General features: G+C 32.5%; 2 protein-coding genes across 2 annotated transcripts; both read left to right on the forward strand.

Annotated features, from left to right (window-relative positions):
* Window positions 1–1,000: 1,000 nt before the first annotated feature.
* On the forward strand, window positions 1,001–5,731 carry LOC134263674 (meiotic recombination protein REC8 homolog). Its single transcript, XM_062746045.1, has 5 exons — window positions 1,001–1,186; window positions 1,477–1,613; window positions 3,190–3,387; window positions 3,523–3,632; window positions 5,298–5,731. The coding sequence occupies exons 1-5, from the start codon at window positions 1,001–1,003 to the stop codon at window positions 5,378–5,380; spliced, it is 714 nt and encodes a 237-aa protein (XP_062602029.1). The 3' UTR covers window positions 5,381–5,731.
* A 1,690-nt stretch (window positions 5,732–7,421) lies between these two features.
* LOC134263675 (macrophage migration inhibitory factor-like) lies at window positions 7,422–9,507 on the forward strand. The gene is made up of 3 exons (XM_062746046.1): window positions 7,422–7,604; window positions 8,155–8,327; window positions 8,985–9,507. The coding sequence occupies exons 1-3, from the start codon at window positions 7,497–7,499 to the stop codon at window positions 9,034–9,036; spliced, it is 333 nt and encodes a 110-aa protein (XP_062602030.1). The 5' UTR covers window positions 7,422–7,496; the 3' UTR covers window positions 9,037–9,507.
* Window positions 9,508–14,788: the final 5,281 nt, after the last annotated feature.

A 14,788-nucleotide genomic window follows, 5' to 3' on the forward strand; every position in this document is an offset into this window, starting at 1 on the left:
TTGCCGGCTTATGTGATCCTGTTTAAGGCAGGATGTTGACCCCATAGTCGCCATTTTAAAGTTACGTGCAAAAATATAGTTCTTACTCTAACCGCTTTTGAGATAATACAAACGCTAAATAAAGCAACAAAAATAAAACGAAGTTTTATCTATATAAAATAAACATTAATAGTAATGACTTTGAAAACTTCGTAACTCAAAGAACATCAAAGTTCATTAGCGTAAGGATTTTTGATAATCAGTGTTTCCGTAGTTCTCTACACATACGAGGTAAAGCAGGAGAGGGAACCAGACTGGCCTGTTTGTTTACATTCAGCTGCGGTACCAGATTAATTCTGATTCTGACAAAATCGGACCGTGGTATTAGGATTGAAAACTCACTGTCAGTGTCTTATCATTTATATTAATAGTTTTAAGATAATTTTTTCATCAGAATGTAAACGTGATTCATGTAGGAAATCCATTCTACTCTTTAAATGAGCCCGGCTCTCTGTACTTCTGAGTACTTTGATTTGTTTTGTGATATGTATCGTGTTACAGAGACCTTAATACCTGTATTTAGGTAACATATTATAAAGTCCAGAAATTATTTATTTATTTGTTCAATCTTTCAAATTACAATTACAGAGAGTCTATAAAAAAGTTGTAAAATGTGAAAAGAATGGCATCTTATCACCTAAACATGATGAATTTTATTAACATAAAAATTTCAGAAAAGTCAAATTTTGTTTTTCTAGCATATTTTAAAGAAAAATAATGATTGTTCATTTAAAATCATTGGTAAAATTGCTTGTAAAAATATGATATTATCGTGATATTTTGGGAAAATTCGTGATATATTGCGATACGAAATTTTTAGTGATACCCATCCTTATTAGTTGTGCTCCCTTGCCCATGCTGCCAGTTAAATGTGACAAGAGTTAGTTGCCCATGTTCCTCAGTCCATCCCACCATAGTGTCCATCCTGGGAATTTTAAGGCTTTTAAAATATGTTTAGGAGATGAATCTACCCGTAGTAAAAGATCTAGACGAGTCTCTCCTGCCAGAACCAGAAGAGGAAAGACGAGCTGTTCAGCCTGAGATTTCAGACGTACAGATGTCAGAAATACAGCTCCCACAACCAGAAATCCCCATACAGCTAGACAGAGCCTCTCCTGAAAAAGTCAGGGCGGATATTAGTATGGGAGTAAGTAAAAAAATATCCATATAAATAGTGACACAATGAATCTTAAGCACAAGTTGTGTGATTTCAAGAAAAAGGTCAAAATTTTTATATAATTTTTCATAACAGTTGAAAATATTCTTTTACTATATAATTACATGTAATTGGAAAATCTGTCAGTATAAGTTGATCAAATAAGAGTTGTTTTTGGTTGGAGATGAGCAAGCAATGAAAGAATCGGTGTATCTAACTACACATTTTTGCAGATATTTAACTTAAACATTTGTTAATTGATTAATTTGCATCTTTGATAGAATGAAATGCCATCTATGGAGATCCCCCGCGACGCCTCGATATCACTGGAGAGGAGTCTTCAGGACACCACCCCTATCCAGCTCCACCTGTCTGCCAGAAGTAAAGATGACTCCCTGTCTGATAGGTCTACTGCCAGGTAAAGTATCAGTTAAATTAAAGGAAGGGGGAGGGATTCGTTAATTGTTCTTATTTTACAGCCAAGCTCTTGAAGTGTTTATAATGATCTTCATTTAAGCACATTGATATTTTCAAGAAATATTTTTATGCCCCCCTTCAAAGAAGGGATTCCCGTGGGGATCCGGGTTAGAATAGGTCCTCAGTACCCCCTTTCTTGTCGTAAAAGGCGACTAAATGGGGCGGTCCTTCAAATGAGACCGTATAAACGGAGGCCCCGTGTCACAGCAGGTGTGGCACGATAAAGACCCCTCCCTGCTCAACGGCCGTAAGTGCCAAGCATAGGCCTAAATTTGCAGCCCTTCACCGGCAATGGTAACGTCTCCATATCAGTGAAATATTCTGGAGAGAGACGTTAAACAGTATACAATCAATCAATCAAAGAAGGGAGGCAGGGCTACACAAAATTAGCACTGCCCGACGCCCGGGACAACCAGTTTTGGTTGGTGGGCACGTAATTTTATAACACATGCCTGCCCGCAGACAAGTGATTTTCCAATTAACCAAAAAAAAATCATGTCTGATATACTCAAATATATTTTGCGTTATTGCTTTAAAAGTATCATGAATCACTGTAAAGCACTTGTTTTCAATGCTGTTGACCATTGCATCACTGCATATGAGTACATTGAATAGTCGGAACTTCTCTATATTTTACCAATTAACATATTGTTAAAATATGCAGATGTCTAAAAACATGGAGTTACAGATGTTGTCAAAAATATGGTATGGGAATTTAGACATTTATTGTCAAAATATTAAATTCATACTGTGAATACAGATGTTAGTGCCTAGTGGTATTAGATTTGTTGTTGATTGCTGTTCCCTGGCAATCACACACCCGTGGTGTCGATCTATCAATCACACGCAGTAGTGTTCTGTTCACAGACTTGGCTCGTGTTGTTTGTATATTGGTTTATTCGTGATTTTATAGATCTGTGTTGGTCTTAGTGTATTGTTTAGGTGTCTCACTCAAGAAATAATTCAATATCAATACTTCAATTCTATGTTATTTAAGAAAAAGGTGGGACAAGCATATTTTTTGGTAGGACAGGTAGTTTTACGATAGTAACCTGTCCGAGGGCAAGTACTGCAAAATTGCATTTGTCTACCCCTGGGAGGACATATTGCTTTGCTGCTGTCTTACTGTCAGTCCATCATCAGTTTCCATTTTCTTCACCAAGGTTGCACATATTGGTATGAAATTTGATATAAAATTTATTATATACCTAATGTGTATCACTCAATTTTACTGTAGTTGATTTTATGCAATCATGTGATGTCGTGATCCGACTCCGGATCACCACACTGTGGTTTTCTGAATCCATATCACCACTCTCTGAAACTGATGACGTAGTACTTAGAAATATGATGTTATTTTTCTTGCGCGTTAAAAAGTCCCTTGTTATTATGTTTTGTATTATGGATAAAAATATATATTATTTGAGGAATTGATTGTTTTAAATAAATTTCTTGCTGTAAGCAGTTTTATGTTTGATAAATCTAAATGGCAACTATTCTATTTAACCTTTTTCTAGTCGAAAAAAGCGGAGTCGATCTCGGGGATCTATTGAGGAGGAGCTTCTGGTCCCCCCCTCAGAACACTCCGTGTCTGACACGTTCTCCAGGATCAGTCGAAATCTGTCGGTGGTGCAGGAGGAGTCCGAGATACCTATGGTGGACACACCTTTACCTGTCATCTCCAAACTCTCACAAGTAGAAAGTAGAGTTCTCAGGTATATATAAACAAACAAATTATTTATTAAAATAAGATTTTGCTTTTTCTTTTTTTTTTTCTTGTTGTCCCCATAGTTTATGGGCATTCTTTAGGATTGACATTCGTAATCAAATATTTTCTCTTTTAATTTCAGGTTAATCAACTCAAACACAAGTGAGAAGGACTACACAACATTTGAGGAAGTTTGCCCACCACACTTTTATGACAGAAGACTGGCAGCCTCCATGTTCAACGCCTTGCTTCGTTAGTATCAATCTACAAAATACATGTATTGTTTTTCTCATACTTCGTGATTTGGACACTGATCTGGCTTGAATTCAGTCTTATTCAAACTTGTTTACAATACCCTGTATCTCTTGTGAATTCATATTCTGGAGTTGTATGTCTTTAAAGTTGAAAATAGAAGGCCTGTCTATGAGCATACATATATAATATACATGTACATGCTTGTTTTTTAAAAGTTATTATTCCATTTAAAATGTTCATATTTAAAGCAATGCCCCAAGTGAAAAAAATCCTCAAACAAATCACTTTAAGAAATCACTTATGAATCAGTGATTTGAAGATGATTTGTAAGTGATGCAAATTCCCATGCAAATGAGCTAACAAATCACTCCTAACAAATTGTAAGCAAATCACCCTGAAATCATAACGAAATCACTTTGAACAAATCATGTAGAAATCACTTCTGTTGAACAAATCGCAACCAAATCACTCTGAATAAATTGCAAACAAATCACTCCTAATAAATTGCAAGCAAATCACTTCAGTTTAACAAATCACTTTCAAATCACTCCAGGTGGATACACACTTGTACACTTGTATGCTCATGTAACCATCCCTCAAATATTATAAACACACATGCATGTATACCAGTATTTGTTGTATATTAACAAAAAACTTTTGGCAAGAGTATTTTAAAATATAGACTTTTACTAGGTTGTGTCATCATTAAGATGGCATCATGTACTTTAGATATACACACATGTACTTCATGTACTTGGCTCCAAATTCAGAACATGACATATAAGCATTAATTGTTGACTTTTAGTTATCTGAAATAAATATTTGTCTAGACACTTTGAAAAAGCCTGTACTTTGCTGAAGCTTATAGCTTTACATAGATTTTGTTTTAAACATTAATTGCCACCGACTTTGTTGTTGATAGAAGAACAATAAATTGCATGTGAACATATTTTATGGAATATTAACTAAATATAAGGAGGAAATGATAGCATAGTTACAGTAAAACATACCTTAAAACTATATTCTGCATGGTTATGGAAAAAACATCAGTTTCAGCAAAAGAAGAGAGGTATGAATCTAGAACAGCACAATCTAGCTCCTAGCTTTCAATTTAATTCAAATCTGATTAATGAAAATTGGCGGTAGAGTTTCTAATACTGACCAATCAGCAAGCCAGGCGGAAGTTAAGAAGTAAATCATTCTCAAATCACTCTGAAGAAGGACCATGAGATCAACAAATCATTTACAAATCATTCAGAAGAAAGACTAAGTTAACAAATCATCTTCAAATCACTTTGAAGAAAGACTAAGTTCCAGAAATCATTTTCAAATCACCTTGAAGAATGGCTAAGTTCAACAAATCATGAAGAAATCACTGTTACAATTTTCTAAGTTTAACAAATCACTCAGAAATTGTCTGAAATGGGAAAGAAATCACAAGCAAATCACCCTTTCATAACAAATTGTAAGCAAATCATAGTCGTCATTTTAGTAGAAAGTGGTTTAAGCATGATTTGTTAGATGAATCGTACACAAATCACTGAAACAAATCACTTTAAAATGATTTTAAAGCAATTTGTAGGCAATTTGCAAGTGATTTGTTTGAAAAAATTTTCACTTGGGGCAGTTTAAGATAATATATTTATTAAATTTTCCCCTTAGACTTATGTGCCAAAGGGAATGTATATGTTGACCAGAGGGAACCTTACGGAGAGATGCTTATCCAGAGGGGACACAATTTCTAAAGATCAGGCAGAAAGACCAGTCTGTGGGCATCCATTATTTGTGATTTAAATGAGTTGTACAAATGATAACTGATAGGGTTTGTTGCATGCTATGGTTTAAAGCTATTTTTACACTTGTTTCTTGTTTAAGGCATGACATATCATGAGACAAAATATAATAATGAATGAAATCATGTACAAATACTTGGTTTTTGTGTTATCTATGTTTTAAGAAAGGTAATTAGGACCGTTGTTGATTGTTAATGTTCTTTATTCTTCATTGTTATGATGTGCTTGTCACATTATTCTGTTGCTTGTATATTAACAAGGAGAAAATAATTTGTTTGCACAATATGTTCAATCTCATGGGATTTTTTTAACAGTGATTTTTATATCAAACAAAGTAATTATAAATTATTTAACACTTTAAAAACAAATAATTGGTGTTAAATACCACATTTATAATTATGCACATTTTGTCTCCTTTTTCCACTAAATGTAATGATTGTTACAATTGTGTTATACCTCCTTGAAAATGCTGTTGATATGCTGATTTTGTTTAAGAGTTGGCTCTGTATATTAGTTAATATTTATTTTATTTAATAGTCTGTTATTGAATTATGAAATTTTATTATTTCATGTACAATGTACAAATTTTATTTTTTCAAGTTGGTTTTTATACATTATGAACCATGCTATTATAACATTTTTTTATTCAACAAGCAAATATTAACTTTCTTTACAAGCATTGTCAACAACAGTTTACCATATAAATTACATAGATAAAGTACCTCTTTGAAATCTTATGGACAGTCAAAACAAACAAAAACAAAAAAACTCATCGTTGATTAAGTTTCAATGTATTGGCATATTTTTGCAAACATTGCTATTTACAAAAAAAAAAAAAATTGAACAGATCATGTACATATACACTGTATGTAGCTTTTTTTGTTTTGAAGATTTCAAAGCTATGTTAGGATTGTATAAAACTTTGCAAAATAACATACTATCAAAACAAGAGCAACATAATTTCTTACATTCTAAAGTCTTCTTTTCTTTATTAGAAGCAATATGTTATGCTGTCATACTGTTCAGGAGTATTGTACCCCGGTAGTCTCCCTATTGAGTCTGTTTTATTGTATTTTGCATTATGGACCTCTTGTTAAATTATGAAGAACTTGTTTTCTATACAAAAGTTGTTTTGATTTTACTGTTCATGTTGAATAAAATAAAATTGTTCTCGACAAACTTTTGGCTATTGTAACTTTTATCTTTTGATTATATCGATGACTGTGATTAACTTTTCTGTATGCCCAGTGGGCTGTAGACAAATAATAAAGAGTTGCTTACACGAGTATACAACAAGCAAGTTCAAAGAACCCCCCCCTCTAATTTCGTTGTCTGAGTTATCGGGATGAACAAAAGTTACGGCAAAGACAAAGCTACTTAGGGACTCGTAAATAGGCATATGCCATATTAAGAGTTTTCTATCTTCGATATCAGCACTAATGTATACCTTACTCATTTGTTACACCTGATTGCTTTATTGTCAGGGCACCAGCGTGTAAAGGACGACTGCATACTGTATCACTATGTGCTGGCTTGCTGTGCAACTATTTTGTAGTTCTGTGGTATCTTCTCTCCTGCTGTGGGAGAGTTTACATGTACAGTTATTTTGTCGCCACCGATTGCTTTCTACTACGCCTAACCACGTGTCTCAATCCACCATAACAAATCAGTACATGTAATTGTTGGAAATTGAAAAATGATCTGTAGGTGAATTTTGAGAGTTTGATTAGTGCTTTCTGCGAACGGACACCCACCCACCCCCACTCCCCTTGTTAGAATAATGTATGTCTCGGGAGAAGCCCTCACCGGGTCCGTAGGACAATATCATTTTAGCGATAAAATGTTTTATCTACACCCACCCTCTAAATCCGCACATGTAAAATATAACTTATAGGTTGTTATTTTCAGGAATTTTGATAAAAGATTTATGTATCTAGCTGTCTTTAAAGAACTTAAAGTCAAGTAAAGATAATTTGAATACACAGTACATGGTACACCATATATGTATTATGTGAGCTAGATTATAATCTATACTCTCGCACTGAAAAGTTGATACCGGGAAGTCAAAATGCCGATGATATTTGTGTACACTAATCTAAAGGACGAGAAAGTCGCTGCAGATTTCGAGATTAATACCTCCAGATGTGTGTCAGAAGTTCTGAACAAACCCAAAGAGGTACTCTTTTTTTCAATATCTCTGACCATATTTTGGGGGAAATGGACAAAGGCAGGTCATCAACTGGGACATAATAATATACATGTATGTACGATACCTTGATAGGGATAAAAATCGTCTGAACTGTACATCAATCTGATAAAAACCGCTCCAAAATCATGCTGGTGATTTTACAAATATCTTATTAATACTTATTTTTGAGGGATTATACAGAGACCATCAGAATTTCGAGCGTAACAAAGGTCTGATTTTAATCAGATTGCATGATGTACATTTTAGTTTATATGTGAAAATAGATCTCGTCATATTTGAACTTCATCCATATATTTCAAGCTTAAAGCCATATGAGCTGCACTTTTCATGCCAGACAATGTTGTTATTTTTTTTTATGTAATTGTGTAAATTATATTTAATGTGACAGAAAAAAAGGTAAGCATTCGTGGGGAACGCAATTTTTCAATTGTTGTTCTTTGCTGTTTATTGACATTCTTTAATTAAGTACATATTCTATAACCCATCTCAATTTTTTTTGTAATTTTCCTCTTTCCAGAGAATTCATGTTATTTTGAATCCTGGCAAACGTATGTGTAGGAACGAAGATACTTCGCCTTGTGTGTTGATTGAGATTCATTCAATAGGGGTGTTTAGCGCCGACAAAAATCCGGGATACACGGAAAAGTTTATGGAATTCTTTTCGAACACTCTCGGAATTCCTAAATCAAGGTGAACAATCTATTTTGACGGATTCTACATTACATTGGTTATTGAAACCAATAGCGAAATCGTGCATTGAAGGGTTTAATATTAAATAATTGTGCATTGAAGGGTTAAATATTAATTGTTATTCGATTACTGTACTTCCTCTTGCGGTACATGTGGGGAAGGGGGGTGTCCCGTTGGATAAAAGTGGATAGTGCACCAAAATATCGTCAGTTTGTCAAATCTGATCATCGTTGCAAGCATCGATTTTTTTTTTTTTTTTTTTTTTTTTTTTTTTGTCCATTATATTCTTAGAAAAACATTCAGGATACGAAAACCCTTGACTTGCAACAATGAGATTTTTTTTAGTTTGTAATTTTATTATAATAATTTTTTTTACATTACTTAACTCTAAAAAAGATTTACAGGTAAGATATGAGACGGTCAGAAAAACTTATCATAATACGAGTAATTATTGAAGCCCACCCAAGATAATCCCTGCACTTGGTGAGGGGTACTCTATTTTCGTATGTGGACATGTTAACACAGTTAAAAGAAAATAAAGCAAACTTAGACGACAATTCAAATTTTTCCACAGTTAAAAAAACCATATGATGTAATTATTCCAATCTGCAGCACCTCGAATGCATTGTCACGAACTGATTTTTTTTTTCATTTTAGAGTCACGCTGGTGTATAAAGCTGTCGAAGCCCACATGGTCGGGATATTGTAACAGAAATGCACTGTGTTACTGTACTACTATAGTATATACTGGTGTTCATATATATTTCCATTTCTAATTTTTTTCTCTGTGATAACTCTTTGAAAGTTAGCGGAGTTGATTTCTTGATCATTCTTCCGAAATGTAAATTAGGCAGGTCGATATGTCAGGAGCTAAGGAGGCCTAATGTGCGTGCAAATCTCGTGCGCATCTGTCTCTGAAGCTAAGGAGACCAAATATGAATGTAAATCACGTGTGGCTACCTTTGTGTTTGACGTCAGTGGGCGAGGACTATTGAAATTGGCATCATGATGGGAGTCTTCGTGTAATTTAAATCTATTACTACATTTTTAAAATCTAAATCTACAATTTTATTTCACAATGAAATGGAAATATAAGGAATCACTGTCTAGTTAGTATAGTATGCCAGGGACATCAACGATAGTGGGAAACATGGGATAATTTATGCATAACGGGCTTTGCCCATTATGCAAATTATCCCATGTTTCCCACTATCGTTGATGCCCTGGCATACTATACTAACTAGACAGTGATTCCTTAAATAATTTTTTATCCCAGATTTCCCTGCAAAATCAGCGTTATTGTTCGTTTAACATTACTGTTTTAACACTTCAGAGTATGTGCATCATTTATAATTTGAATGTTTAATCATTTTGACACAAGTTTGCGAATAAAAATATACGGTTATATCTGTATTGTCAAAGTGTCTGTTGTACGTTACAGTTAAAAGGATTTTTTGTTATCTTTACGGTATATGATATGCAATTCTCTAATAAAATTATTGCATTCAATATATGCATGATCTAATAACTACGCTACTGATATTTTCCTCAGAAATTGTTAATTATAATAACTGTTTATATATATTATATATATATATATATACCCCCTCCTTCACGAGAAATGATCGTCCCTTTACGATAATGTATATGAAAAAAATGCCAGGGTCTGCATATGTAATAAAAAAAATTATATGAAATACACATGATTTTTGTCATGCATAATCATACATTGTTAGACTCTAATAAAGTTGAAAGTTTATTCATTATTGTTGAAAATAAAAGAAAAGGGTAAATCTCTGATTCAAAATATTCAAAGGCTTTATGCTACCTATTTTTTTTTCTTCATTTTCATAGGTCATGACATCAAATAAGTAAAACATACATAATAATATACAATAATAATAATAACTAGATACGATCTCGTTGCGAGCAACGAGTGGGTCTTCCGTTCGATTCTTGATGAGATAAGATCAGATTTTGATTGAGATTTCCATTCTAAAGTAATGATTTTCCATATTCTGTAAAAAGACATTGAACAATAAAGACTTCTAAAATCGACTTTTGGCCCCTCACGGCCCCTAATATTAGGGATCAGCCCTTTTTTCTTTATAACATTTTAAAGCTCTCAGGATTATGAACACTTTTTGTTTAACAACTATTCAGAGATTCTTTTTCGTTTTCGAGTTATTTGGAAAAGAAATATTAAGGGACCAGCCCTTCAACTCCCTAATGGGGACGTTTAGCAAAAAAGGAAAGGTTGCATATTGTTCAAAACATGGATTTGAACATTTTTTGTTCAATTTTACTTATCAAAAAAAATCTCACTTTCGAGATATAAAGCGTCAAAGATTTGGCCTTCTGGCCCCTTGTGGCCCCTATTTATGTAATTTACGACATAAAAATCATAATATACAGTTGTAGATTGTTGAGATAAACATTTTTGCTTCAGTAATGTATAGCAAAATATTGACTGTTAAAGAGTTATCGAAAAAAGACTTTTAGCCCCTCTTGGCCCCTAATTTGAGTGTCCAGCCCCTTTTTCTCGATTTCATCTTAAAGCTCTTAGGAGTTTGAAAACTTTTTGCTCAATAACTATTCAGAGATTCTTTTTTGTTTTCGAGTTATTTGCAAAATAAATATTTAGGGGCCAACCCTTCAACTCCCTAATGGGGACGTTTAGCGAAAAATGAAAGATTGCATATTGCTCAGAATATGTTTTTGAACATCTTTTGTTCAATATTTCTTATCAAAATATTTCTCACTCTCGAGATATAAAACGTCAAAGATTTGGCATTCTGGCCCCTTGTGGCCCCTAATTTTGTACCATACGTCATAAAAAAAACTATGATATATAGCTGTAGATTGTTGAGATAGACATTTTTGCTTCAGTAATGTATAACAAAATATTGACTGTTAATGAGTTATCGAAAAAAGACTTTAAGCCCTTTTTGGCCCCTAATTTGAATGCCCAGCCCCTTTTTCTTGATTTCTTCTTAAAGCTCTTAAGATTTTGAACACTTTTTGTTCAATAACTATTCAGAGATTCCTTTTCGTTTTCGAGTTATTTGCAAAAGAAATATTTAGGGGCCAACCCTTCAACTCCCTAATGGGGACTTTTAGCAAAAAATGAAAGGATGCATATTGTTCAGAACATGATTTTGAACATCTTTTGTTCAATATTACTTGTCAAAATATTTCTCACTTTCGAGATATAAAGCGTCAAAGATTTAGCATTCTGGCCCCTTTTGGCCCCTAATCTTGTATTATACTACATTTAAATCATAATACACAGTGGTAGATTGTTGAGATAAACATTTTTGCTTCAGTAATGTATAACAAAATATTGATTCTTAAAGAGTTATCGAAAAAACACTTTAAGCCCCTTTTGGCCCTTAATGTGGTGACTCAGCACTTTTTTCTTGATATCATTCTAAAGATATTGTCATTCTGCACAAATTTTGTTCAGTATGTTTTATCAAAATAATTATATTTTAAAAGATATGATGCAAAATGTCTTAAAAAATCGGTCATGATTCGTGTCCTAAATTTTGACCCCTACCGAGCTTCCATACTAGACACTTCCGGAAAATATCCTGACCCAGGTGCAACATGGCAACATGTCCTCTATTATCACTGAAAATTTCAGCGCTCTAGCTTAAGCCGTTATTGAGTTCTATCACAGACACGGAGGTCGTCTGAATTTTAAGAAAAGGGTGATAACTCTAGACCGGAAGTGATTTTCAAAAAATCCTTCAGCCGGAATTAACTTCAGATTATTCTGGACCAACCCTGAAAATTTGAAACAAATCGATCCAAAGATCTCTGAGAAATCGTCGGCACAAAATTTGTGCAGAAAAAAAGAATAATAATAATAACTAGATACGATCTCGTTGCGAGCAACGAGTGTGTCTTCCGTCCGATTCTTGACAAGATGAAATAAGTTTTTGATTGAGATTTTTATACTAAAATAATGATTTCTCAGAGGTCAAATAGAGTGAGATTTAAAAGATTTAAATTTTTAAAAAAAATTAAATTGCTTTCAATTGTAAAATTAAGTACTATATTTGTACTGTGAGCTATAATGAACATCATACAATGTGTTTTGAAACGTCTCAAGGGTCAAATAGAGTGAGATTTAAACGATTTAAATTTTTCAAAAAAATTAAATTGCTTCCAAATGTAAAATCAAGTACTATATGTGTATTTTGTCAGATAGAGAACATCATACAATGTGTTTTGAAACCTCTCCGAGGTCAAATAGAGTGAGATTTAAACGATTTAAATTTTTCAAAAAATTTAAATTACTTCTAAATGTAAAATTAAGTACTATATATGTATTGTGACAGATACTGAAAATCATGCAATGTGTTTTGAAACATCTCAAGGGTCAAATAGAGTGAGATTTAAACGATTTAAATTTTTCAAAAAATTTAAATTGCTTCCAAATGTAAAATCAAGTACCATATATGTATTGTGACGAATAGTGAACATCATACAATGTGTTTTGAAACCTCTCAGAGGTCAAATAGAGTGAGATTTAAACGATTTAAATTTTTCAAAAAATTAAATTGCTTCCAAATGTAAAATCAAGTACTATATTTGTATTGTGAGATATAGAGAACATCATACAATGTGGTTTGAAACCTCTCAAGGGTCAAATTGAGTGAGATTTAAACGATTTAAATTTTTCAAAAAAATTAAATTGCTTTCAAATGTAAAAACAAGTACTAAATATGTATTGTGACAGATAGAGAACATCATACAATGTGTTTTGAAACCTCTCAGAGGTCAAATAGAGTGAAATTTAAACGATTTAAATTTTTCAAAAAATTTAAATTGCTTCCAAATGTAAAATAAAGTACTATATGTGTATTTTGTCAGATAGAGAACATCATACAATGTGTTTTGAAACCTCTCCGAGGTCAAATAGAGTGAGATTTAAACGATTTAAAATTTTCAAAAAATTTAAATTACTTCTAAATGTAAAATTAAGTACTATATATGTATTGTGACAGATAGTGAAAATCATGCAATGTGTTTTGAAACGTCTCAAGGGTCAAATAGAGTGAGATTTAAACGATTTAAATTTTTCAAAAAATTTAAATTGCTTCCAAATGTAAAATTAAGTACCATATATGTATTGTGACAAATAGTGAACATCATACAATGTGTTTTGAAACCTCTCAGAGTCCAAATAGAGTGAGATTTAAACGATTTAAATTTTTCAAAAAATTAAATTGCTTCCAAATGTAAAATCAAGTACTATATTTGTATTGTGAGATATAGAGAACATCATACAATGTGGTTTGAAACCTCTCAAGGGTCAATTGAGTGAGATTTAAACGATTTAAATTTTTCAAAAAAATTAAATTGCTTTCAAATGTAAAATCAAGTACTATGTGTGTATTTTGTCAGATAGAGAACATCATACAATGTGTTTTGAAACCTCTCCGAGATCAAATAGAGTGAAATTTAAACGATTTAAATTTTGCAAAAAATTTAAATTGCTTCCAAATGTAAAATAAAGTACTATATGTGTATTTTGTCAGATAGAGAACATCATACAATGTGTTTTGAAACCTCTCCGAGGTCAAATAGAGTGAGATTTAAACGATTTAAAATTTTCAAAAAACTTAAATTACTTCTAAATGTAAAATTAAGTACTATATATGTATTGTGACAGATAGTGAAAATCATGCAATGTGTTTTGAAACCTCTCAAGGGTCAAATAGAGTGAGATTTTAACGATTTAAATTTTTCAAAAAATTTAAATTGCTTCGAAATGTAAAATTAAGTACCATATATGTATTTTGACAAATACTGTAAACCAACTATTATTCGTGTCATCTTTTATTCGCGATTCGTCAGTTTAAAATGAATCCGCGACGATTAATTTCCACGACCGAGGAAACATTCGCTACAAATTCTTAGCAAAATGAATGGTTCGCGGCTATTAATATTCGCGAGATAAAGAAGGTCGCGGAACTCGCGGATATTTCTCGCACGCGAATAAAAGTTGGTTTACAGTAGTGAACATCATACAATGTGTTTTGAAACCTCTCCGAGGTCAAATAGAGTGAGATTTAAACGATTTAATTTTTTCAAAAAAATTGAATTGCTTTCAAATGTAAAAACAAGTACTAAATATGTATTGTGACGGATAGAGAACATCAGACAATGTGTTTTGAAACCTCTCCGAGGTCAAATAGAGTGAAATTTAAACGATTTAAATTTTTCAAAAAGTTTAAATTGCTTCCAAATGTAAAATCAAGTACGTTATTTGTATTGTGCGATATAGAGAACATCATACAATGTGTTTTGAAACCCCTCAGAGGTCAAATAGAGTGAAATTTAAACGATTTTAATTTTTCAAAAAGTTTAAATTGCTTCCAAATGTAAAATCAAGTACTTTATCTGTATTGTGAGATATAGAGAACATCATACAATGTGTTTTGAAACCT

Source organism: Saccostrea cucullata, unplaced genomic scaffold, assembly GCF_032062105.1.
Source record: "Saccostrea cucullata isolate Sc308-1 unplaced genomic scaffold, CSIRO_AGI_Scuc_v1 ctg11354, whole genome shotgun sequence".
In the NCBI taxonomy this organism is placed as follows: Eukaryota; Metazoa; Mollusca; class Bivalvia; order Ostreida; family Ostreidae; genus Saccostrea; species Saccostrea cuccullata.